General features: G+C 46.9%; 1 protein-coding gene across 6 annotated transcripts in view; it reads right to left on the bottom strand.

The window, feature by feature from the left end:
* LRRFIP1 (LRR binding FLII interacting protein 1) overlaps window positions 1-26,884 on the bottom strand; it is an 87,232-nt gene that overhangs the window by 45,471 nt on the left and 14,877 nt on the right. For 3 of the 6 annotated variants that reach the window (XM_024752746.1, XM_024752743.1, XM_024752745.1), the window contains exon 2: window positions 22,363-22,449. In XM_024752746.1, the coding sequence (XP_024608514.1) occupies window positions 22,363-22,449 (87 nt within the window). Of the gene's footprint in view, window positions 1-2,989; window positions 3,050-6,482; window positions 6,522-9,706; window positions 9,758-10,369; window positions 10,415-12,587; window positions 12,636-16,198; window positions 16,217-22,362; window positions 22,450-26,884 lie in introns of all 6 variants that reach the window. The other 3 variants (XM_024752742.1, XM_024752744.1, XM_024752747.1) reach the window with 2 other exon arrangements.

The raw sequence follows: 26,884 nt of genomic DNA, 5'->3' as shown, positions 1-26,884 counted from the left end.
GGGGGGGGTCTGTCTTCTGTTTTACAAGTAAATGCTTCCGGAGGACCTAACTCACCTGCTTGTCTCTGTGACTTCCCTACCTAAACTAGTTCCCTTATGTTTGCTGAGTGAATACAAATCTCACCTAGGTAGGATAAACAAGCCTTACCTATTAGGGCTCTTAAATAATTGAGAAATATTTGCCTATCAAGATTGGTGTATGTTCTTAAAGTACGGGAAGGAATGTTATTGTGTGGACGTTTGGATTTGATCTGATTTTCATTCCAAGTCTATTCTATCCTTGTGAAATTGCCCCAAGTATGCATGTACCCTGCAAAGTAATTGTTTTCAAGAATTCTCAAGGAAAGAATTTCAGGGCTTTCTTCTTTCCCTTTTGATTAATTCCAACTACTGAACAGCCACGGCCTTTCTTTCACCGTACCTAACTCAACACCACAATTTGTATTCAAACATTTGAATCTGAATTCAAATGCAAGAGAGTGGGCTAAATCCAAATTAAATGTCATGTTAATTACCACCCCAAAATGGACTTTAACAGTTATCCAAATGAAACTTCATAAAATAGACATTCAAAGAGAAAAGACAGTGGAATTTACACATATGGGATTGCATGCTACAAAACCTGTAGTTTCTGCAGAGAGGATGTGAAAGATTTAAATGGAAACCAACCAAGGTGTCCTCTCTGGATGATGACAAAGTAGAGAATCTGCTGTCACCGCTGTAGCTGGAATTCTGAGCAGCAAAGAAGACAAGGTAAGTGATGAGCACTTCCTTCCTCTCCCCAAAGCACCACCCGGTCAAAAGGCAAATATGGAATGACACAACCAAACCAGTATTAGTACTCCAGGAATGCAGAGGCAGCTAGAGAACTGATACCCGCTACTACAGCAGAAACTCTTAACCACTAGGGGTTCTAAGCTGTGTTTTACTTTTCAGTGTTTATATCTCAGTGAGGTCGTTGTGATTTAACTATTATCATTATTTAACTATTTATATTGAAATTTAGCTATCATTTTCTGTAATTCCTTACTATATCTCATGGTGGACCATCTATAACCTTAGTCTAGACTTTCCATATGACATCTCTTCTTAGGTAACTAAAATTCCATGTACTGCACGATTTTCACTCTTTCCTCAGCCCAGCACGTCTGAGGGCTGCAGCTCAGCCCCGAGGCTCCAGGGAGGAAACAAACACCATCAGTCTGGCCATCCTGTTCCTGCCCACAGACTGGTACTTCTGACGTCTATGAAATTTCTCATTCCCATCCAATTTTTCTCCAAGCCCATTCTTACACTGTTCCTGGAGTTTTCCGCTCCTATATAAGATGCTACATTAGAAGTACGTTACTTGGTCCTTCAATCATTATATGGGGTTAGCCAAAAAGTTTGTTTGGGTTTTTGTGACCCGAACGAACTTTTTGGCCAAGCCAGTATTTCTCGATTATTTATTAAATCAATTTTATATCCAATTTCACTCTGTGGTGAACAGTTTTATAATCAAGTTCTTTTGTATCTGATTTCTAGAGGCAGTACTTACTCTTAACTAAATCATAAGGCACACTTCTACCGTTTCAACGTAAAAATCAAAGATTAAAATATATGGAGATACGTACGACGTAAAGCTTGATGCCACCTTGTATGGTCACAAACATGCTGGCAACTACATGTTTGGGATGCTCTAGAGAAGGACGTAATATTGGGTAGAAGTTGGACTAAAGAACTTCTAAAGTAACTTCCAACTCTGAACTATGATTCTTTGTGATCGATATGGTGACACTATGCATTTAGGGTGAAAAGTTACTAACTAGTCAATTTAACCCCAACAAGCAGTGGGAAGCCATCAGAGCTCCTTCCTATAAAGCCAGCACTAAACAGCCCTCAGGGCTGCTGAGCACAGGAAGCGAAACTGTCAACATCCTGTAAGAACTGAATGGATGTCGCTTGCTTCTGTCCCCAGAGTGCTGTATTACCTTAAAGAGAAACATGACAGAGCTTGAGAAAGTCCAAAGGCTGTCAGTGCAAAAGGCAACATAAATAGGAAGACACAGCCTTTAAACTGGGAGGATTTTTTAGTTTGGAATGAGAAAAGCTTAGCTGAAACAGAAGCGTATACAATCCTTCATAGGAACGAGAAGGTAAAACCTGACTAGCCAGTTTCAGAACGCTAAGAGGGTGTCCCGTTACCTCTCTGCAACCTGAAAATATAATTTAAACGTATATATATTGCTTAATATAATTAAGGCAAATGAAGAGAAATACTGTTTTATACAGCTAGTAAAATGTATTACTACAAGAAAATAAATGAAGCAAATGCAGGAACAGGAAGATTTTAGATAATTGAATGTATAAGAAATCTGCGGCAGGTCAAGAAACTGAATTAAAATGTATCTGGTTTAACCACCTGAAATCCCCAATGACTTCCTTGGTAAACCCTGAGACCGCCCCCACTTCTTCCTGGCTGCCCTGCTATTGGTTCATTTCTTCTTCTCTCCCCCGCCCCCACCCCCCACAGCATCCCTCAGCTCATCTTCTGCTTCCTACCCTGGAGCCATGAGTACTGCGAGCATATCAGTGGTCAGCAAAACACAGGCTCTAGGGTATGTGTCGTTGAAATCACACATGAGAGAGGTGGGCGACAGTGGAAATGTTGAATTTAAGTATGTCTGCGAGTGGAATACACTTCATACGCACATTACACACATACACCCAGGGCAATAAGATAATGAAGGAGCTAGTACTTAATTCGACCTTTTAATACCTAAGAGAGTCCTTTCAATGTCGATCTCTTACCTTAACACTTAGAATGTTAGAAGACGAACAGTCTAACATTGCTAACCAACTGAAAAACATTAGCTTTCATTCTATCGTGCCCCCCCCACACACAGAACTACTATAACACAGAAAATAACCAAAGAAGCTAAATTTAGTGATATTTTAAAAAAGCTTCGCAGCAACCTGTTTGAATTTTGTGTCATGCAAATTTACTAACCCTGCCAGATCTTCTGTTCAGGGACTGTGATCCATATAATTCTCCATCGTAACCATTTGTCTGTTTCAGTGAAGAAAAGGAGAAAAACGGACATCAGTATACAAATGCAGACACAGGTACAGATGAGAAGGGAAGAATTAGCCGGGTACAAAGTGAGTTTCTGGAGTGGAGCGGATGGACGCGGCCAGGGTAGCACACATCCCGGCAGGCCCCCCGCTGCCTCCACGCTCCTGATCTGCTCGACTACACCTCAGGAGAAACCAGCCCCGTCAGCGGATCACATCACCCTCTTGGTGTCACTGGTGACTACGGGGCACTCGCTCGGGGGCGGGAGGAAATGCCAAGTCCCCATGGAGGGAGGCACATGGGCCTGGGTGCACTTGATTTCCTCGGCAGCTTTTGGTTCCAGTTTTGCGCTGAGGATGCGGGAATCCCAGCCTGTGAGGAGCCTGGATGTCAGGCAACGTGGGCTGATGACTTCCACCTGAGTCAATTCGTCTTGCGTTCTTGGTTCAGCATGAAGTCCTTAAAAACCGCGGCTCGTTATGAAGCTGTATTCAGAAGATTCAGAGAGAGCTTCTAGTCAATTTATAATTAAATGCAAACGTTCATCATGGAAAAAATGTCTATCGTGGCAGTATATCCTCTCTATCGGTTTTTCATTCATCCAGTCCTCCTACTTTATTTTTCAAAGTGAAATCTGAGCACATAGTTTATGAGTTCATAATTTGTTCTCCAGAAAAAAAGAGAATGATTAAGTTAAGCATACGCTTGTCTTCCTTCTCTTCCCAATTCCCAGCCAAAGCTCGGGCTCTAGAACTGCTCTCATTCATCTATAAGGAAATTTCCGCTGATTCAAGATAAGAGCTGCCAAGTGTCAGGGACATAACCAGCTCCTGAGAGAGAAAAAGGAGGAGCAGTCCCCACAACTGCTAAAAATGGAAGGAGATGCCAGGGGATCATGGACCTGAGTCCAGATTCCGAGTAGAAGCTTCGTCATGACTTTAGGCAAGTTAACTTAATCCACTGGAACCTCTCTATCTCCTTGGCTGTGAAAACGTGCATGGTAATAAATACTTTACAAGGCCATTGTGAGGATTAAAGCTGATTAGAATGAGTGCCCAGATCAGCGCTGACCGTATGGGTAAGTGCTTGGTACCGGGGAAGGACAGGATACGTCTCCTTGTTAAAAGTTCGGGGGAGGGGAGACGGTTCAGCACATATTATGCAGCTGTGACGTTGATGAAGAATAAATATATGGATTTCCGGGCAGATTATAAATCCAGATTCATGAAACCCTGACTATAAAACTGTGTACTTACTTGTGTTACAATTCAAAAGCAAGTCTATTCGAAGTTTCTAAATGAAAAAGAGTATGTGGAAATCCTTCAAAATTAAAATTTAAAACTATGAGTATATTAAAACATTTCTGAAATAAATTTGCTAGTAAAAAAACCTTTGGAGATTGGCAGGAATTTTTATTCAGTCTAATTTCCTTTTTTTTCTCTCTCGAGAGAAATAATCTTGCATGTCAAGGACTCGTATATCTCAGACCTCAGTCTTATTCCTTTGATATCTGTTTAGAAGCTAGTTTCTGGAAAAAATTAATATTGAAGGCTAACGTCAATCAATTTTAGATGATTCTTCCCTTGCTAATAAATAAGGAAGAAAAATGTATTACATATATAGAGCCTCTGGCTTTCCACTGTTGCTTATAAAATACATACTGCTGTAGATGGATTTCTGCTTTTTGATCTTCTCATTCTCTCATTTAGCCTGCAGCGTAAAGCAGAGGGTGGGTGAAGGTTGGGAGAGCAAAGGCCCTCCTTCAGTTGTCCCTTTCTCTTCTGGCCTTCCATGAAAATGCAGGAAAAACCCTTCTTTTGAAGGCTTTGTGGAACCACGCTTTTCTGTTGTAATGAAACTCTGTCATAGAGAACGCATCCCTACAACGTACTCCCAAATGTGTAGACCTCACCAACAACATCTCTGCAGTGAGAAGTACTGTGACCTTCTTAAATAACACACCAACTTTCTCCTCTTGGGTAGTTTTTCTGTGTTGAATTCAGATGGGTGGAGCTGTTTTTAGTGGCACAAGAGGGTAATAAGGAGGGTTGAAAATTAACTGTAACAACATCAGAATGAAAAGTCCACAGAAGGCATATGTCGCCTTCATCTTAAGTCAGGTCTCGGACGTTCCCCCAGCTTTGTTTTACAGAATTGTTTTTCAACGCTCCTCAGACCACCTGCATCCTGGTCACGGGGCGTGCTGCCCACCCCAGGACATCGGAATACCCGGAGGCCCGGGAATATGCATTTTCACAAGTTCCCCAGGTGAATCTTACATATAGTAACACTGAGAAGCACTGCTCCAAGACAGAACAAAATAAAGACATTCACCAGTCATCATTTTCTAAAAGAGGCTAGGTCAGATATAAGAATAAATGTCCCATCAAAACCCATTATTCTAATGGTAACGTGATTAGTCAGAATGCTCACGGCTCCATGCAGTGCTGTCAAAGCATAACCAACTTCATGCGTGACCATGCAAAACGCAACTGTTATTATTTTCGTGAACGGTTTTAGGTATTCTTCTACGGAGTCAAAAGACAGAGCACCTTCAAGGGCATTAGAGATGGGAAACAAAATAAGAAAGGCAAAATCACAGCTCTGAAGGGCAATCCTTGATGCACTCAATTTAGTTTGCTAGATATTTTTTCAATGCAATGGAATGAATGAAGCACAAAATCCTTCTGGAAAAAGTCCTTCGAGTGAAGAAGTGTATAATCTGCTATAATAATTTCAGGGCTGAGTCACTTTAATACTGAGTGTGATTAATGCTGGTGAGATTACATTTTTCTTCCTTTTAGTGTAATTTAAGTTTACAGGTTTTCAGAAAGCATAAGGCGTACAAACTCTTCTAGATGGATGTAAGGAGGGAAATTCTGAATTTAAATCTAAAGGCTTCGTTTGAGTTACTGGATTTGGGGTCTTTCTCAAAGAGCACTTTCTGGCCAAAGAGCCATCTGGGACAGTTAATTTGAAAGGATACAGATTAGAAAATAATCAATTTTTCATTAGATAAAATGACTTTAAATTCAATCTTTTAAAGGAAATGTAGAGGCTTGGGAATTCTTGATCTGATTTGAGTTCCCTGAAGAAGACACCATCTTTCCCATCTGGTGTCTGCAGCTGCTACCCCAAAGCCTGGCAGACAGCGGTGCTCACAGGCCGCCGGGTGCGGGAGATGGTCAAGCACCCACACCTGGGTTCCAGACCCACCCAAGAGGGTCAGAGCTGTACCCAGGAGGCTCTTGGAAGAAGAGAGCTCACTGTGGTGTGTGCACCTGCCCTCCGGCTCGCAGGCCCCAGGTAAGAACAGGTGCGTGGCATGTGTGTCTTTTAAAACAAATGCTCATGAGATTAGTGGAAACGCCACAGATTATTATCTCCCACGCAACACTATCAGGATCAGGCCACGTGTTCATCTCACCCAAGCGTAGGGACCCCCGTACTCCAAGTCAGGCTGCGACTGTCAGAGGTGGGATGGAAGAGAAAAACAACACAAAAGAGTTGCCCAAAATCAATTAAAAAGCTACCGAAGGCATAACAGAAACATAAAACAGAAAACAGGCAATCTCGGAAATCTTAATGAAATTCAACTATTTTCAGGACTTCTAGGGTCTCGAATGTATTTACAAATGCAATTACATTAGCATTACCATAAAATCCATTAGCATGAAATGACACTTCCATGGCAGCTGTTGCCCCAATTCATGGAATCTGAAGCAATCTGAGCAATCCTTTCTCCTCCTCTACCTGAAGCATTCTATTTATATTAGGCAAAAGGTCAACAGATGTGTCACTCTCAATCTTTAAGTAGAGAAAATTACGTACTTGTGATATCTAAATCTAGGTTTTCTGAGAATGTCCATACAAACGCTAGGAAAAAAAATTTCTTCCATTTTTAAGGGTTTATCATCACTGTCAGTGGAGTGAAGAAGGCCTGTATTTTGAGAAAGTCAAGAGATAAAAGATAGGGTCTTTGGGCTTCCCTGGTGGCGCAGTGGTTGAGAGTCCGCCTGCCGGTGCAGGGGACGCGGGTGCAGGGGACGCGGGTTCTTCCCCCGGTCCGGGAGGATCCCACATGCCGCGGAGCGGCTGGGGCCGTGAGCCATGGCCGCTGAGCCTGCGCGTCCGGAGCCTGTGGTCCGCAACGGGAGAGGCCACAACGGTGAGAGGCCCGCGTACCGCAAAAAAAAAAAAAAAAAAAGATAGGGTCTTTGAACTTTGCAAACGAAAGAGTTCCAAATATTAAAATATGAAAAACAGCAGAAACTGGCCCTACGCATTGATGGCCTGAGATGAGCCCCCCTGGCGGGGGAGGCGCAGTGGGGAACCCTGCCCGCCCACCAACCAGGAGAGGCCACTTCCGGGCCCCCGAGGGGCTTTGGGATTGATGCTGTCACAGCACCCTGGCCCTGAGCAGGCCCCCTCGCTGCTCTGGGCTTGTTCTGTGTCTGTAAAAATTAGAAGGTTTGACTCTTATCCCCAGGATCCAAGTTCTCAAGGTCTGTGATTTTTAACGAGAGTTGTTTCTTTAGATCAAGTGAGTCAGGGGAAAGAGCAGGGGAGCACGCCACCCGGCTAGCGACGAAAACCCATCCACTGCTGACTTTCCACCTTCCCCCCGTCTCTTACTTAGCACCCTACTTGTGGAGCTCCTCCATAAACTTTTATATCCTAAAACAAATAGGCTTGTATCTTGGCAAAGAATGGTGTCCAGCACAGAAATTAAGCTCATTTCTGGTTAAAATCGTTGAAAATGAAATAAATGCTATAAACACCCAAACAACCACTAATGATACAATAGTTTTAAGCTCTTTGGGATCAGCTCTGAGAATCTTAAGAAAGTGACAGATTATTTTCCCAGAAAAATGCGAGTACAAACAAAATCTTGAATACAATTTCAAGGAGGATCGCAGATGGAAAATGCTGTTTTGAAAGAGAGTTTGGGGTCTTTCTCCAGTCTCTCTCCTATTCTCTCTTGAGCCCCAAACAGTCAGGTTTTGCCCTCACTATTTCCATCAAAAGTGCCCTTGTCAAGCCCACCAACGTCTTGGCCAATGGTCATGTGAGTCCTGTGCTCACATGATCACGCCCCTTCTCCTTGAAAAGGTATCTTCTTCACTTGGTTTCAAGGACCCGACCTTCTCCTGCGCCTGCTGGACTGCTGTAATTTCTGACCCTTGTCTACAGATTCTGCAAACTGAGTTTTGCATTGATAATGTTTAGGTTACATACATCTTACTTCCTCTTGCGTGAATCATGTCAGAGGGTATGTGAGGAAGTTACAACTACATGGCTAAGGAGAAAGTTTCAAATAGCAAGGAAGCTCTTTAACTGACTTCACCTTTGAACCGTAACTTCCCAGCAAAACCATGATGGATATGCCTTTGGCAGCTTCAGGCCAATGACAGTTGTTAACAGCAAAGCAACAGTGTACAGCCATCCTTCGGTATCTGCGGGGGGGGTTGGTGAGGACCCCCCCAGATACCAGAATCTGCAGATGCTCAAGTCCCTTATATAAAATGGCGTAGTATTTGCATATAACCTACGCACACCCTCCTGTACACATTCAGTCATCTCTAGATTACCTGTAATACCTAATACAATGTAAATGCTACACGAATAGTTGTAAACACAATGTAAAATGCTATGTAAATAGTTGCCAGTTCAAGTTTTGCTTTATGGAACTTTCTGGAATTTTTCCCTCCGAATATTTTTAATCCGTGATTGGTTGAATCATGCAGAACCTTGGGTATATGGAAGGCTGACTGTATCACCTTTATAGTTTATTGTTATAAACAGCTAAATTAAATGTACATTTGGTGCGCATATAAGAAGGCTAGGAGTTACATCATGATTTAATCGCCATGGTGATTGAAAACAAGGCTTCTGCCCCATACAGTCCTTCCGTAAAATGGAGTGGCTGCGTTGAGACCGAATTATTACCAGCGGAGAGATGCAGCTTTAATCCAGGGGTAAATTACACTGACAAGCTCAGATTAATTCACTGACTTAAAGGACTAAGCAAAACACGTTTTTCTCTACTTCACTTCCCAAAGCATGCCTTGTTTTCAAGTATAACTATGAAGATTTTTGGAATGTTTAAGGAAAAATGTGTATTTGTGTTTATCGACCATCAGGCTGTCAGTGATGAAGAGATTTCATTATAGTTGATGAAAGGAAAGGCTCCTGAAGCCCCAGGCTGGACGGATTCAATGTGCCCTGGTGTTCCACCGGCAGCCTACAGAGCAGCTTTCAAGGCTATGGGAAACATCACTGAATAATAGCTCCTTTAACTTGTAGTTACTTTAACTGAGATTCCAATTTGCTGCGGAGCTTGTGCACTTCCATTAGGACAGAATGAGCCTTCGTGCTCCCCTTCACCATGCTAGCAATGAGGCAACTTACTCTAAATGGGGCAGTTTTGTGATGTGGACCAACATGAAGAAAGGAGGACTTCCACTCTGGGGAGAAAGACACAACAAAACTGCTTACGCTTATCACTAATCTCTCTACATCACAAGGAGACATCCCACCATTGAACAGAGGCTACAGGGATAATGAACAAGAACTTTGAACGCAGGGATGGAAGGGCCAGGAGCGTGGACACAGACTGTACCATGCAAACTCAACCATCTGGTTACTGACCCTCAGACTTCCGCGGCTACCCGCTGACACGCGATCATCTTCATCAGACGCCTAGTAAAAAGAAAGGATGAAAACAACCATGAGGCGATGATGTAACGGACACAGAGAAACCAGTGACCAGCTCTGAGGGAAGCGGCTGACCCGACACATGGCAGGGGGGCAGATCAGGCCCCTCTGAAAATCTCAGTGCACGTGAGCCTGGGTTTTCGCCAAAAGGGCGTTGTTTGTGCACCTTTGCTTAACAGAAGACTGTTTCTGGATAACACGACTTTAATTTCACTACAGCGATGCTGTTCACTTCGCTGGTAACCTACAAACATGTAGCTTAATGCCTATGACTCTGCAAATTATTCATGGGTATTCAATAGCGGAAAAAGCACTAAAACTGTCACGAAACTCAGAAAATTTTCAAACCCTCACTCTCGCCTCACCAAAGTCAGGTCACAATGCTAAAGGCTGAGTTCACAGTCTTTGTTTAGGTAACAGTATCAGTGTAAGTTAATTTCTTTCATAAGTATCATTAAGATATAGATACAGATCTATGGATAGGTGTATATACATATAGATAGATGGATAGAGAGACAATTTATGTATTTCAGCCATTAAAACTGCAAATCAGACTTGAGTCAAAACGCCGAGGTAATGAACAAACACAGTACCAACCGACGTGTTTCTTCTGGATCTACGGGAGTAGCGCTCACTGTCTTCCTACCAAAGCAACGGAGGAAACAGCAGAGGTTAGGGCAGACACAGGCGAACGCTTAGATACTCTGTAATACAGTATTTCTGATATGTCAAACAAACATTTTCTTTGCTTTTGCTTAAAGGCTTCAATTAAACCACTGGGGGAAAATGTTTTCTTCTAAAAGTGGGTGGGGGGGCTTAAGCACACAAAGAATCGGCTTATTTCATTTTGGCTTTTAAAGCAAGTGCGTGTTGGGTGAAAAGCAGGGTCTTAATTTTTTCCGAATCGAATGTGGTCCATTTAAATCAGCCTACTTTTCTTCTCACATTCAAAACCTTACTCACTTCTCTTCAGGAACCGGAAGAGAAATCATTTTCGTAAGAGATCCAGTACGGATGCCGCCCTATCTACTATATTTTGTGCATTCTAAGGTGCTCCATTTTGCACTTGGACGTCTCTGAAGTTGGCGCATATCTTATCATCAAAGTTGCTCACGATTATAATTAGCAACTTTTTTTTTCTTTCTCAGTGGTCTATAAAACACTGACACATCTTTTAACTGTGTCTTACGATTTGATAAACATACAACTGCCTGTGCCATATAAACTTAGAATGATGGTTTACACATAACAGAGGCTGAAGTTAATAATTTTTTAAATAGAGGAATTGTGTGCTCTTTATATTTCATCAACTGTTTTCTTTTATATTATACACAGATCTCTAAATGTTAGGTAATTTTATACTCCCTTAGACTATTTTATGTGTAAGGGACATCTAATAGGACAGTTCCATACTGGTCAGGTTCTCAAATGCTATAGGTATGGGATGATGTCCATGAGGCCAGTCAGCAAGGTGACAAGGACAGGAAGAGGTGGGGAGCACTCAGGTGGATGAATTCATGACAGGAGGCATGAAGCCGTGCTCCCTCGGGACCAGCGGACAGCTCTTGGAATCCCCCCTTACTCACTTCTCTTCAGGAACCGGAAGAGAAATCATTTTCGTAAGAGATCCAGTACGGATGCCGCCCTATCTACTATATTTTGTGCATTCTAAGGTGCTCCATTTTGCACTTGGACGTCTCTGAAGTTGGCGCATATCTTATCATCAAAGTTGCTCACGATTATAATTAGCAACTTTTTTTTTCTTTCTCAGTGGTCTATAAAACACTGACACATCTTTTAACTGTGTCTTACGATTTGATAAACATACAACTGCCTGTGCCATATAAACTTAGAATGATGGTTTACACATAACAGAGGCTGAAGTTAATAATTTTTTAAATAGAGGAATTGTGTGCTCTTTATATTTCATCAACTGTTTTCTTTTATATTATACACAGATCTCTAAATGTTAGGTAATTTTATACTCCCTTAGACTATTTTATGTGTAAGGGACATCTAATAGGACAGTTCCATACTGGTCAGGTTCTCAAATGCTATAGGTATGGGATGATATCCATGAGGCAAGGTGACAAGGACAGGAAGAGGTGGGGAGCACTCAGGTGGATGAATTCATGACAGGAGGCATGAAGCCGTGCTCCCTCGGGACCAGCGGACAGCTCTTGGAATCCCCCCTCTTCTAGAACCTCCCGCCAGGGGGCAAGATCTCCCCCGGGAGGGTCGTAAGGACAGGGGTATCGTGAGGGGCGGGCCAGCTTTTAACCGACTAAGGAGGACAGCTAAGTCGTGCCAGGAAACAGGGTGAGAAGGTAAAGGAATTTTCTCACCAGAGGACAGTGGTTTCTCAGGCACAGCAGATGAGGTTGCGGGGGGGGGGCGGTACCCAGCAGCGAAGTATAGAGGTCAGAATGGGGTGACCGGCAACTAGAGCTGGCTGGACGGGATGCTCGTGGGAAGGTTCTCGCGCCAGGGCCAATGCCCAGCCCGAGTGTCCCCAGTGGGGAGTCCACTGCAGAGGAGATCGGGGTCATGGTCGGGGTGGAGACCCTCACAAACGCTGGCCTGGAAGCTCCAGGAGTCAGCTGCTACTGAACAGACCTGACACCAGCCCTGGCCAGGGCACCTTCTAAGCAGGCTTCACGTGGGATGTAAACAACCAGGCCAGATGCAAGCATGCCCAGCAGGAAATCACTCAGTATCAAATTAGGGTGCAACAGGGATCTAGCCATGTAATTAAACTGTGGAAGAATCCAATTACAAACCATTTACGCTTTTAAAAATCAGATTCAAGGCCTACCATCCATTGCTCGATGTCGCCCCACTTTGTATCCAGCCCATAATATTTCTACAGACAGAAGGGAAAGAAAATTAGGCGAGAAGTGCAACGGTAATCGCATAGGACACTGTTCTGACATGCATTTCCAAACTGTTGCCAAGCCTCAGGGTCAAGGTAGCATGCCAAGGCAGAGCAGGGAAGCACATGGTCAGGCTCTGACCCCCACGCAGCCTGTGAGCCTGTGAAGACAGAGCCTCCCGACCCGCTCCCTCGGGGAAGACAAGAGAGCCCAGGACGAAGCAGTCCTGGGGCGAGGGGGTGGCCTCCGTAGAGACCAGCAATTCAAACTGAGCCCAGCAGCTTTCAAGCCCCTCTGTAAAGCTGTCCATGCCTTCGGAGCAGGTGTACCGCAGGAATAAAGCACGATTTAAGAGAAGCCAAAGCCATTCCCGTGTTGCTACAACAGGAACGAGAACACCAGAGGAAAGGGGGAGAAATGGTGTGCTGCCCCTAGATTTCTGGTACACTTGCTCCAGCCATCTGACAGCCAGGCTAAATTTAGGCCCTCGAGAATTTCTGGGCTTTGGACGTCTTTATAACACGCCACTGATGGCAAGACGACCAAGCAGGCTGTTGCAGAAGAGGTCTTGGCCCAGGGAAGAAAAGTCCTGCCTGGTGTTTTCTTTAGCCAACACCTCCATGGTTTCAGCTTGCCTGTCTAGACCACAATGGCCCAAGTTAGAAACAGAAAAGCAGACTCAGGGTGGCTATTACTGTTACTAAATACAGCAATTCCAAATTCAGGTGGGAACACAGGTAGACTCTCAAGTAATGGGGCTTTGCTGTCCTCCTCACTTTTCCCTCAATTTCTAATAAGAAAAGCAAGAAACAACCATCCAAACCTCCCTATCGTATGACACAGATGGGGTTTTCCTCTTACACGTGAAAAGCTTATCATCAGAAGAAAAAAACTGGATGTTAGAGTACACGACAATTTTTGAAATTGTTTTACAATGACCGAAACAGGCTGCTGCTATGTTTGGTTCAGTTTCCATTTATTTTGATGGGCGGCCAGATTTAAAATATATATATGGCTCTTCGATGGCCTTGCCCCTTTCTCCTAGAGGTGGCAGCAAGCAGAAAACTGGAAGAAGAAAATCAGGAGGGAGAATTTAACAGTGCTTTAAAAAGTCAAACAATACAGAATCTTAATACCCGGAGCACATAAGCCAGATCTTTTTCTGTAAGTTCCTTTCCTTAGACTATAAATCGAGAAAGGAAATAAACGTAAACACTTCCTAAAGTCACGTTTTAACATCAGTTTAAGTGAAATGCAACGGCTTAAAGCTATTCTGCGTTCAATTCATGTTAGCCCCACTCTCACTGTCAAATTCCAGATGTGAAAATTTGATGCCATCAACCCTCCTTTATCTCACGGCTTAACTGCAAAGACAGAAAGAAAATGTGGTTTTTATAAAGGAGGGGGCCTACAGAAATTGACAAAAAGTAAATTCCAATAGAAGTCTGTGTTATCCGATTTTCTATTTCCATATTTCCCTTTTTGGCCAATTCTATACCCATATCAAATACTGCATTCCACCTATTGCTCTTTTTAGGACAAAAATAAGAATCAGTATTTAAAGTCTTTCATCGAGTCCACAGGTGGCCTAATAAACAGCTGCTGTAACTCTACAGCTGCATCTCCACGCCATTCCATGGAGGGAGGACACCCCTGCCAACAGTTAAGTGCGGTTAACGAGTAGTCCTGGTGTTAGCTGGCAGTGACAGCACAGCAAACTCTAGAAAGTGTACGATATTGCATATGTAAACTGCTATGATTAGCCAGCGAGTCATGCAGAAGGAAGCAAAAGCCAGACGAATGCAGAAGTGCTCGACTTTCAGAAACAGCTTTGATTCCGCAGAAGAGAAACCGTGATGGATGCAGCTGATGGGCTGGAACAGAGCCTTACTGCTTCCTTTTCCGTTTCCTGAGTCTCAGTGACGAGGAAAGCCTTCCCTTCCCTCGGACACATCTTTATGATAAAAATGTGTATCTGTTTTCCCATGGAGGGCTTCCTGTGCTCCCTGTAGCTGTACTTTGTGTACAAATGACCATTCTGACAAAGTTCTAAGGGTGTATCCCTGGTGAGTTGGTAAAAGGAAAATAATCTCGATGCAGCACCAGATGGGAATGAATCAAAGTGGAAATGACCACATAGGAGTCCCTTGTCTAGGTTTTAGGCAGTTATGTCCTGCTCTATCAGATAATGTGATGGCTCCCAGCCTTGTCTTTTTGTTTGTTTTTGTTTTTTTTCGCGGTACGCGGGCCTCTCACTGCTGTGGCCTCTCCCGTTGCGCAGCACAGGCTCCGGACGCGCAGGCTCAGCGGCCATGGCTCACGGGCCCAGCCGCTCCACGGCATGTGCGATCCTCCCGGACCGGGGCACGAACCCGCGTCCCCTGCACCGGCAGGCGGACTCTCAACCACTGCGCCATCAGGGAAGCCCCCAGCCTTGTCTTTTACCTATGAAATTCTTACCTAGATTCTCTGTGTATGGGTTGGAACTCTAGCTTCAATACACATTTCCAAGTGGACCCTGCAAAAACTAACGAAGTCCAACTAGATTCTGGCACCTACTTAACTGGTTTCTCAACACTCTGGGGGACAGCAGTTATGCAGAGTGATGGGGGCGCAGGAAGGAAAGGCAATTTGGAACTGTAGCTGGTAAAGGAATCCAAAAACAGAATTTTACATTTACTGATATAGGGTGTTTAAAGGGTCGGCATGTTCTACCCTATGAAATTAAGTCACCTTGTTTTGATTTTCTTAGCTGCTCTCAAAGACAAACATAGTCCTTCTTTATCTATGAACTAAATACATTTGTAAACACGAAGCTATTACAGGTGTCGTAAGTAACAACAATTCATTGTGGGGAAAGGCTCACTGTAGACACTTTCTGTAAGTTCTCAGGGAACCACTTACTCCTTCCTTCGTTATTGCTGGACCAGCAGTCACTGACTTGGTTGCCTTCCTCTTTATTTTCTGTGTCTGGCCTGCTCAGTGCATTTATTTCTAAACTTCAGCTGCTTTTACAAAATACTAGGAAACAGAGAATATTGGAGACAGAAGGCAGGTGTGTTTTAAGCTGTTGGATTTTACTGTTATATCACCATTTTCTTTTTTTACTCAGATTTTAAATCAGTATGTAATAATCTGCTCATGTATGGTAATATGCCTGGATAGCTTAAACCCTTTCTAATAAAATTATATGAGAGGATAATCTTTCTTTTTAAATACCTGACTTCAAAAGGTTTTCCAAACTCTGAGGTGTGATTTTTATTTTGTCTTAGAGTTAATTTTTCTTCTTCAACGATTTTCTAATTTCTTGAGAAAAGGGAGATGGGAAAAGCTTTCAGTACACAGAAATGTGTGCTGACGGCTGCTTTGCGTGTGGGCTGAAGTGGGGACCTAAGCATTCTTGTTCAAACCGATTCATAAATAAAGCAGTAAAAGAAGCAGTAAGAACTTCGATGAGTTTTCAATCAAAGGTGTTATTTCTGAAAGGTGACCAGGTCCTTGGCAAGGGAAAAAGAGTACATGCAAATTAGAAAATAAAGAAGGAAGAGCCTACCTTTTGAACCTGATAGATCTATAGAGGAGGGCAAAAGAAATTGGGAAAAAAATATAAAATCCAGTTACAGAAGTATAAACATCAGAAAGAAAGGTTCTGTAAGTACCTAGGAATATGAATAAAAGCCATATTGGAAAAAAGGTGAAAACTGGTGAAATATGAATGAAAAAAACCTCTTGAAGTCTCACTGAAATAATCAGTAATTTCATAACAGATTTTACATTCTATTTCAGATATACTGGTGAAACACAGGCATGTCCACACAAGTCTACAAGAATCCTGCTACTATTCTAATGCAGAAGTTTGTATAACCTGTTACCGTTAATGGGAAAAAGAACTTCATCTTCAATTTAAAATTTCTTTTCACGGTGATCAAAGTTTAACAAAAAAGTACAGAAATTTAATTGGAAAGTCAACTGGTCAAATTCACAAAGAGTGAAGAAAGAGGCTTTCACATTCGGATTCATGCAGAATACGTGGAAAATTCAACAGATACAAACAGAATACCAGGAAAATTCCAGCCAAGTGGAGTGATCACTGGAATATAAGTGAAAAAAATTTGAAAAGCTTATTATCATACCTTGACATATTAGTCTGCTCTAGAGCTTCCTCCTAATTTTGTAGTAATCTCTAGGTAAGACTGAGATGTCTGCTGCACCCATCCGTTCATTCATTCATTCAACAAAACTTTGACTGAGTCAGGCATTGTCCAAGGCACTGCCGCAACTACAAGGCTTGAGACTCGGTGCTTCTAGGCCTACGTGGGTGAGCACAGAGCAATATACTCAACGCTAGGACTACTGAACATTGTTCCTCCCACAGGAATGCTTACCAGGTCAGTAGCGACAAGAGATGCACTCTGACCATCATGACCACCTGGGCATCATACCACCATTCTTTTTTCCATTAGTGTAGGCTCTCGAACAAAGTAAGAGGTTCACTCAGATTTCCCAAAGAATATCTACATATTCTCCCTAATAAATCCATTAAAAAGGAGCTCATGATCCTTTGAAATAGCCCCCAAGCACAGCTAATGTAGTCGGTTCTCACCATCCGCACGGGTGAAAAGAACCATTCTGGGGGGTGCGGTGGGCGGCTAGGAGGGCTGGGGTGCCTGGGCCATCTGGATAGATCTGCAGCCGGCTCGAGGCCCCCATGTCCTCAGGGTCTGCTGGGGCTTGTTGACAGGTCTACACTCCTCCAGCACTGATGACACTTCCCACCTCTCCTCTGTGCACACACTCATGCTGGCCTTGGAGGATCCCAGGCACTAGGGTGGCTTCAACCACGACCCATCTCTGACACCCCCCAGTGGTGCTGCCAGCTTCCTGCTCTCCTGAGCCCCCAGCGACGGTCACTGCTCTCCAGGCATTCACAGCCTACGTCTGCCTGCAGCCGAGCTGACCTCCTTGTTAAGGAAAGCCTTGGTCCTGCTCAGAAGCACCTGTGCAGAGGTAGGGTGGCTCGCCGGCCGGTGCAAACAGGGATTGTGTTTCTCAATTTTTACATCAAAATATCAACCCTACTAGTTAAACGCGGGTCTTCCAAAGCATATTCATTTCCACTTAATCAACAACTTAAAACGCCAGCGCCTGGGCTATCAGATCGTATAACCTCAGATTGTGGTGCTATTTCTAATAATAGGCCCGGAGATGTGATATGCAGAGGGGAGACCGAGGGATGTTGTCTGTACACCATCCTCAGTCATAAAAGCGCGTCCCCAAACCTGCAAGCTTGTCTGTCTCCTCTCTCTAGATGTGCACGCGAACGCCCATGCGCACCCAAGGGCCCACCCGTGCCCACTCCCCCAGCCCGGGACACGGGTCACGTCAAGAATCAGCTAGACGAACAGCTGCTGCTCCCGTGTTCTCGGTAACACTCAGTGGACACAAAGGTCCTTTCTGTGCTTATACGACGAGCCCTGAATCAGCACCAAGGAAAAAACCTGTTTTTCAAGGTGCACGTCTGCTTGCAAAACGCTAAGGACTACGTGGATCTTCCCCCGCCTTGGTGGCGAGTGGCAGCGTGCCCTCTGCCAAGGTTAATCCCAAGGGTAACACACTGACGCCGCCCTTTGTTTTCGCTGTTGGTTATACACTTGATCTGGAGGCAGAGGATGTAATGGGAAGACTCCCAGCTTTGCAGCTTTTCCAGGTCCAGATCTGAATCCTGGCCAGCCACTCGCTCAGCTTCTGGGAAAACCGTCTAATTAAGGTCCGTCTTCCTCGCCCGTCAATAAAACCCGGACAGACCCCTCTCCAGACTGTGGCAGCACCCAGTCCCGGCACCGCCACACGCCAGGGGCTCCAGGAGGTCCCTGCCAGGCCCCCCCCGCCCCACTCCAGATCGCTCTCTGACTACGAATAAAACATATGCGTATTTTATTTTAAACCTTTCAAATCCCTTTTTTGAGGAAGCAGACATACGCTTTAAATGGCAATGCGCTCCTGTCCCAAGCACACTGAATTTATGATAGCAAAACTGTCCTTTGTATGAGTCAGTGCTCCTGGGCTCACACATCGATACAAACCACCGGGCAGAGCCGGGGCCCTCTCTCCATCCTCCAGGCCTCCGCCATCTGACTCTCATCACCCACGAGGCCTTCTTGCCTGTCCTGGCTTTCCCCACCTGCAGCTTCTTCATTCAGCATCTGGACTCACCCACCGTGCTGCCCGGAGTTACCTTCTCTGCTTCCTGCCTGACTGATACGGGCCCCCCACCCAGGGTATCATTCTGCACCCAGATAATTCACAGCGTGGGGCTGAGCCATCAGGCACACGGCCTGATCCTGAGAAAGGTCCCTGGAAACGTGTTCCCACATCTGAAAGCATCTCCGCGGTGGCTGAATGCTGAGGGCACCCAATTAGCTAACTGTTTTTGTGCGAGACCTTCCACGGAACTTGAATCACGACAAAACATTTTCTTCCCTGTGAACCACCCAAGTGTCTTTACCGCAAGAATAAAGAATTTCAATGCAAACTATTATACAGAGAATGGATAAACAACAAGGAACTACATTCAATATCCTGGGATAAACCATAAGGGAAAAGAATATGAAAAAATGTTTGTATATGTGTAACCAAATCACTTTGCTGTACAGCAAAAACTAACACAACACTGTAAGTCAACTATACTTCAATAAAAGAAATTAAAAAAAAAAGAATTTCAAGATTCTAATGCCATCTACTAACCAACGACACTGTGTGTCTGACCGAGTGAGGCAAACTATGGCCTTTTTAATCGGATTTCCCAGGTTTTAATCAAATTTTCTCCGCAAAGCCCGAGGTCCTTAGCAGGCACCAGACACCCCAGGGCAGGCCACCGTGCACAGGAGCTGGGCTTGAATCTCAGCTCCTGCCAGGCCAGGATACTTCAGTCCCTGTCCTGAGAGCACAGTGGGGCTCCCAGGGCCTGTGGTGAGGCTGCTGTGAGGGGCAGGGCTGTGCCTGGCGTGGCGGGCGGCGGGGGGACCCTCCACACGACCACACCCTCCCCCCACCGACGTCCAATGCCCATTTAATGATACCAAGATTAAATGGCCCTGACTTAGTTTCCCATCTTTGGGTGGCAACTGCAGTTTTGCGACTTGAAATACTGCAACTGAAGTGCAGGAGTTCAGCAGATCACTCTGCAGAATTAAATGCAATGGGGGGGGGGGACTTTCTTTGACTCCAAGGGGGAAAAGGGTGCTTTGCTTTGAAAGGAGGCCCTTCAAATAAATGGTTTCTTACTTAGCCGAATTCCTCTTAACTTTCATTTTCTAAATCAAGAACTCCTGCCAAAGAACTCTGTAACAGGCTGCTTTTGTTATCAACTATATATTTAATTCAATTCTGCCCACAATTAAGGCTAGAATATATTATAATTTGGAAGATAGATATGTATGTATATACAATGCAATTCATTTTGGACTTGAGTTTGTAGAAATTTTACCTTTGTGAGAGTAACTTTCTCTCACTTGTGAGACAAATGATAAAATGATTATCATTGATAACACCACCAAGAAAACCAAAGGCAGGCCCCCTGACAGGTTCAAGGTCATCTTTCCCGAGTCCAGTGGTCCAGCTCCAACAACAGAGCGGAGGGGACAGCCACAGGCCACCAGAAACACTACCAGGCGGCCACTCAGTCAAATGTGGCAAAACCTGGAGGGGCAACAATGTATTTTGAAAAATTCTTCTTACAGCTCTTTTAAGGCCTTAATATGAAAAAGACTGGGGGGTGGAGGGGAAGCAGGGGAAGCAGATGAACGAATGAGCCTCTGCTGGCGCTGGAGAACGCAGCCTCACCTCGCAAACTGTGATGAAGCCACTGCATTAACCCCCGAGCTTCCCTGCCAGTTGGTTTCCAAAGCAGAGGGGAGGGGCTGGCAGTGTCCTACCCACGGGGGCTTTGCAAGTAGCTACTGAATGGACAGGAATATTCTAAACACACATTGATGCCAGGCAGTTTGAAAAATCAATTTGCTATTTAAAACCTCTAACTTAGGGAGTTCCCTGGCGGTCCACTGCTGGGGCCCGGGTTTGATCCCTGGTCAGGGAACCGACATCTCGCAAGCCACACGGCTCGGCTCAATCAACCAACCAATCAATCAATCAAATCTCTAACTTAAAAACCAGTGCAGGCTAAGAGAACTATTCCATTAGGTGGCCTCCAACGAGGACTCTTTATGTCAGAGTCTGGTGCCCGGCTGTTGGCTGCTGTCAGGGTGATTCCTAAAGCCCAGGTGACACTGTCTCAGACAGGTTAAGTGACAAAGGTCTACAAAACAACAACACCTGTCCGTTTTCTCCACCTTCCAGTCCAAATACTTCTCCCCATAAAAGTATTTCTTCTTCACATCCCCAAGTGATGCCTAAAATACGGTCGAGGTGTGGCTGCCCCTCTGCTCGGGCCACTTCCCAACATCACCGCCGGCGTGTTGTGTGGCCTTTCTCTCAGGGACATGTCCCCTCCATCCCCATCACTCCGGGGCCCCCGCCCTCCTGTCATCAGGACCCAGGTATGACTCTCCTAACTAACCCCCTGGGCTTGAGTTTCTAGTAACCTTCAACAGATTCTGGGAGCCACGTGGGAGAGGTTTCCTCCTCAAGTTCAAGCCTGGCCACGCCCCTCGCCCCGAGTACACACGTCCACGCGGAGTGGCAAACCCCGCAGGGAACAACAGTGAGCACCTCGCCTCTATGGGGAACGTGACCTTGGGGACCTGGCAGAAGCTGCAGTGGTTTTAGGAGAAACTGGAAATCCAGACTTTTATCTGAAACCTCACAAGTTTTAAGACACCGGTTCGACTTTGAAAATTTGGCTACCTGAACCAAACCAGACTCTGAGTACGAAAATCATCCCTGGGGAAAGCAGCTGGCCACCTCTCCAACACAATACATTCAAATCTTCAAACAAGCAGAGCCGCCGGTGGGCCTGGCATGGCTGCTCCCCAGACCCCGCGAGGCCGAGGCCCACGGGAGAAGGCGGAGACCGTGGAGAGGGACTCGCTCGTGCGCTGCGTGGGCTTCAAGGTCACAGGGAAGCCCACCCCTTGAACTGCGAGTGAAAGAGCCCTCACGCTGCCCACGTGGCTTCTGGCTGCGGCTCAAGGTGGTGAACGAAAGTAGCAAACAGCATTAACAGGTGTGTAAACACATCACTGTCCACCTTCCCAGGAGGGCAGTTTCTATCCTGGTTATTTCATCCAGTGTGTATTCTGTTCTCTGTATCACACATGGGCTTCAGGCCTCATGAAACCTATGAAGAAGTGTAAAAAACCACAGGGGAAGCATTTTAAATGAGACTGCTTAGCCTAAATAAATAATAACCTGTTCTGCTTTCACATGTTAATTCAGAGGACGGGCATCCTAGCTCAACAGCTAGAACCTCAAGTCCGCAGCCAGCACCGCTTGGCTCCTGGCCAGAAGGCTGGGCCGGGTAGATCCACGTGGGCACGTGCTCTGTGCGCAGGCTCGTCCCAGGATGCGACAGGTTGAGTGTCCAGGATGGGCCATCTGGCATCTGTATGCTATGCCATGCCCTGGCCTGACCTTGAACCAAAGTCACAGGCACAGGTGCCTTCAAACCGAGAGCAACAGCAGAGGGGCAGGTGCCCCCGTGCGGCCGGCTCTGCCTGGAAGGAACCCTCCCGCGAGAACCGATGAGGAGCCCCGCGTTACCTCTTTCTGCTGTCGCTCCAGCTCCTTCATCCTGATCTCTCGGGCCTCTGCTCGTGCCGCGCGCTTTGCCGCCAGCCTGGCCTCCGCCTGCAACAGACCGGAGATGGCATTAGGAGATAGACCAGCGGCTCCTGTCCAGGACACGGTTAACCATGATGCACTTGTTCAGAGGTTAATAAATAGTAACACAGACTTGTAAGCGTTAAAAGGGTCCAGGAATCACAGTCACCATAGTTACAGTAGTCACGATTGCTCCCTTTTATTGACCCCTTACTAAATGCCAATGGGTGCTATTCTGAGGGCTTCGTGTATATTATGCCATGGACTCCTCGTAACAGCCCTACTGGGGAGATGGTGTTACCACACCCAGTTAATAGATAAGGGAACTAGGGCACAGAGAGGGTAGGGTGCCCACGGTCACACAGCCCATAAGTGGCAGGGCTGGGCGGTCTGCCTTCCTCTGGAGCGATGACAGATGAGTGCACGGAGCAAAGCCCTAGAGCTGGACAAGACCCCAGGTCACTGGTTGAACCCCTCCCTTTACAGACCAGAAAGCAGAGGCCCGGAGACGCCACCAGACCTGTCCAAGGTCCCAGGGCTGAGACTCTGCCCCTGCTTCCCAGAACTCCTGTCCAGTCGCCCCTCACTACTCCCCGCTGCCCCCCAGCTGCCCCTTCAGCACCTGAGCCCTGGGAAGCCCATCTTTTCTCAAGCAAGACATCTTCCACCAGAGCAGAGTGGTTCCAGCTGTTACATTAAAACAAAATCTGGCTCCATTTAACTACCTGTCAACTTGCAGCTGATTTGCCCTATTCTACTCAAGAGCATCTAAGACGCCTGACAGGACCTGGCACCTGAGCCCCGTTTCTCACTCTACAAATCTCGAGCTTATTCATTATCGCAGGTGATGCGACGGCCACTCGTCGGACCTGGCACCTGAGCCCCGTTTCTCACTCTACAGATCTCGAGCTTATTCATTATCGCAGGCGATGCGACGGCCCAGTGAGGTGAACGGTGCAGGCTTTCTGGTGTCAAACAGATCCATCCTTTTTCCACTTAATTTTTTATGGGAATATACTTGTGATCCTCCCAACAGTTCTGACAGCTTTCGCTGTTCCCCAGGTCATCTCAAAACGGGGCCTTTGGAGACGGCCACGTGCTTCTGATGTGGTCACGGGGGCCAGCAAGCAGTGAGGTGGTCCAAATGTCCTGTTGTCCAGTTTCTTCGCAAAGGCCAGGCACCCTGTACCGCAGGCTCCCACCAGGACCGTGGCTCCTCATGTCAAGGACGTCCCTCGCCCTCACCCCACAATCATATTACACAGAACTACAAATTCGTCTTCTAAGTTCTAATCTAAGTTGAAAATTGACCACAGCTGATCTGTCAAAGATTCGCTAGCTAACGTCCTCATAAGGAATTTATTCTATAACCCTCTTCGTTCACGCGGTTTCTTTTTTTGTCTTCTTTTTTGCGGTACGCGGGCCTCTCACCACCGCGGCCTCTCCCGTTGCGGAGCACAGGCTCCGGACGCGCAGGCCCAGCGGCCATGGCTCACGGGCCCAGTCGCTCCGCGGCATGCGGGATCCTCCTGGACCGGGGCACGAACCCGTGTCCCCCGCATCGGCAGGCAGACTCCCAACCACTGCGCCACCAGGGAAGCCCCATGTGGTTTCCTTATCAACCCAAGCCCAGGTCCTTCAAATCAAGGATGTCAAAAATCACAACTGCATCAGAACTTCGATACCTCACTGCCATTTTCAATTTTCTAAACCATGTTACACTGTGTGATGAGCCACTCGCTCAGGGTCTATAAAAAGATCCAGCCAAAACGGAGGGGAGAGGAGGGGAGGGGAGGGGAAGGTTTGATAGACTGACATCTGGGTACACTGACTACCTATAGCCTCATCAACGGGCCAGCAAGAGGTCTGCGTCCACGCTGAGCGCAGCTGCCTCTCCAGCCCTTCCTGGGCTCCCTGGCTGTTGGCCCAGGTTCTAAGCCGGTGTGGACCAGGCAGCCACAGCCCATCAGCTTGGGGAGGGGGCGGTGAGGAACAGCGAGGGGATTTAGGAAAAGAGAAGGGAGGGCATGGAGGAAGAAGAGGCGGGTGGAGGAGTGAGAACGTGAGAAAGAGGCTGGAAGCAGGAGGGGCTGCCAGAGGGGGACAGGGGAGAGAGGCGTGTGGCAGGCAGGTTTCTAGGATGGTCTCCCAAGATTCCCGTCACTGCTGTACATGCTCTACATTCGCCTCTCCCCTTGAGTGTGGCCAGAACGGTGAGTATGACAGATGTCACTCCTGTGACTGCGTTACATTATACTGCAAAGAGAAATGCACTAGTAATGAAGGTCCCTCGTCAGCTGACTTTGAGTTCATCAAAACAGAGCTCCAGGGTGGGCCTGACCTCATCAGGTGAGCCCTGGAAAAGTGGGCCTAGAGGTCAGACAGACTCCTGCCGGCCTCGCAAAAGCAAGCTGCCACGTGCGAGAGGGCCTGTGAGGGGTCGCACGACAAAGAATGAGAGCGGCCCAGCTGACAGCCAGCAGGAAAATGGGACCTCAGTCCCGCAACAGCAGGACGTGAATGCCACCAACAACCACGTGAGCTGGGAACAGGACTCTGAGCTCCAGAACGGATGCAGCCTGGCCGAGACCTTGACTGCAGCCTCGGGAGACCCTGAGCAGAGGGACCCAGTAGGCTGTGCCCAAACTCCTGACCCACGGGAACTGTGAGATAATCAGCGTGTGTTGCTCTAAGCTGCCACATTTGTGGGTATCTGTCCTGCATCAGCAGACGACTGACATGAGGTGGTGAGGTCTGGGATGATTCCTGCTCACACAGCGTCGGTGCCTCTGTGACTAAGGAGCCCGAGCCCCTGCACGCCCACCTCCTCCCCAGCCTGTCCGGCCAGCCCCCTCCTCTGCTCGAACTCCTCTTGGGACCGGAGCAAAGATCCTCGAAGAGACCACCTCTCTGAGCAGGTGGTCCCTGCCACCTGAGACGGCCTCCCCACCAGACTGGCAGGCCTCCAAAATCATGTCCCATCAGACTCCAGCTACTCTGGTGGGCCTCTACCCACCAGCAAAGGGCTCCCGTCATGGCCCACCTCCTCTCTGGTCCTCACGTCCACCCAGCATGTCTGTCCTGTCCATGAGAACAACCCCTGACCTGAGGGACCTGGGCTTGGGTTGACAAAGGGACCACATGAATGAATCAAGCTACAGGACAAGCTCCCTGTGAAGACACGAGCTAGCCAACCCTGAAGACAGATCGGTATGGTCAAGCTTCACCTTAGATTAGAATGTGGAAAGGAGATAAATAATTCAGTACAGTTTCAAATGCTTGCAGTCACCGCCATATGAAGCACCTCCATCTCACAGGATTCTTATATGACTCATATGTGGAGAACAAGGCTCTCATAACACAGGAAGTGGTAACAACCATGCTTGCTTCTGGGACTCTGGCTAAAAGCTAACAGATACACAAGCCAACGTCTGAAGGGGCACAAAACCTATGCACAGCCAACTTCGTTAGCACAAAACCAGTATACAGAATAACCCCAACACAACCTGGGATGCCTAAAAGAAAAACCGCACGGAGCTTTGACAACACAATTCACTCTAAAACGCCGACACTGCCAAGAACACAAAACAGCCAGACACAGAGCATCACCCATGATGCTCATTTAAGACAGCATCAGGGGAAATGTTTGATAAGATCAGTCGTTCAATGAACAGGAAGTACAAAATGGCGATGGTCCACCCTGGTGACCTGCAGGCACGAGTTCATTCCCCCCAAAATTTCCAGGGAGGCCCAGCCCTGCCCTCCAGTTGCCAACCATCAACCGAGCAGTTCCAGGGGTCGATGTGCCGCCGGCCAGGACTTCGGTGATGCAGGACAAATCCGTTGTGGACTGACGCTTTTGTAAAATATAAACTCACACGCTTGAGGTCACAGCCAGGTCACACTGTTTGAGTCTCCAAATGCACACTTTCACTTTCTGTCCCTCGCCTGTAGGGGACTGCAGCTTCCTGGCCACCAGCACTCCAGCCCAGGCCTCGCAGCACTGCCGAGACTGCAGGGGAAGGACTTTCAACGTGCAGTCTGGGGCCCCAGTCTCAGGGGGTGCACACAAAGCTCTCGGGGACCATGTACAAGTGACAAGTGCTACGGTGGGTGAGAAACCGTGCTGGGGCTGCTCTGGAGGAGAACGTAACCCGTCCGGGTGTCGGGAAGGCGTCCTGGAGGACGGAGGCCCGAAGCCAATGCCGAGGGGCAAAGAGGAGAAGGCCAGGCGAGGGGGCGGGTGGCAAGGGGTCAGGACGGGGCGGCGGAGTCTCGAGGGCCCGGCTGCCTGCGCTAGCCTCAGCCCTGCTACCTGGAACCTCATGTTGAAGGAACGCGGAACCACTGACGGGTCTGAAGAAGGCAGAGCACAGCGGGGTCTGACTTTCACTTTAGAAACGTGGCTCTGGCTGAATGTGGGGACCAGGGGCGGGGTGGGGAGGGCGGCAGGAGCCCCGGG

The sequence above is a fragment of the Neophocaena asiaeorientalis genome, unplaced genomic scaffold (genome assembly GCF_003031525.2).
Source record: "Neophocaena asiaeorientalis asiaeorientalis breed wild unplaced genomic scaffold, Neophocaena_asiaeorientalis_V1.1 scaffold294, whole genome shotgun sequence".
In the NCBI taxonomy this organism is placed as follows: Eukaryota; Metazoa; Chordata; class Mammalia; order Artiodactyla; family Phocoenidae; genus Neophocaena; species Neophocaena asiaeorientalis.
Note: the sequence above shows the minus strand (reverse complement) of the source record. Positions and strands in the feature narration are given on the sequence as shown.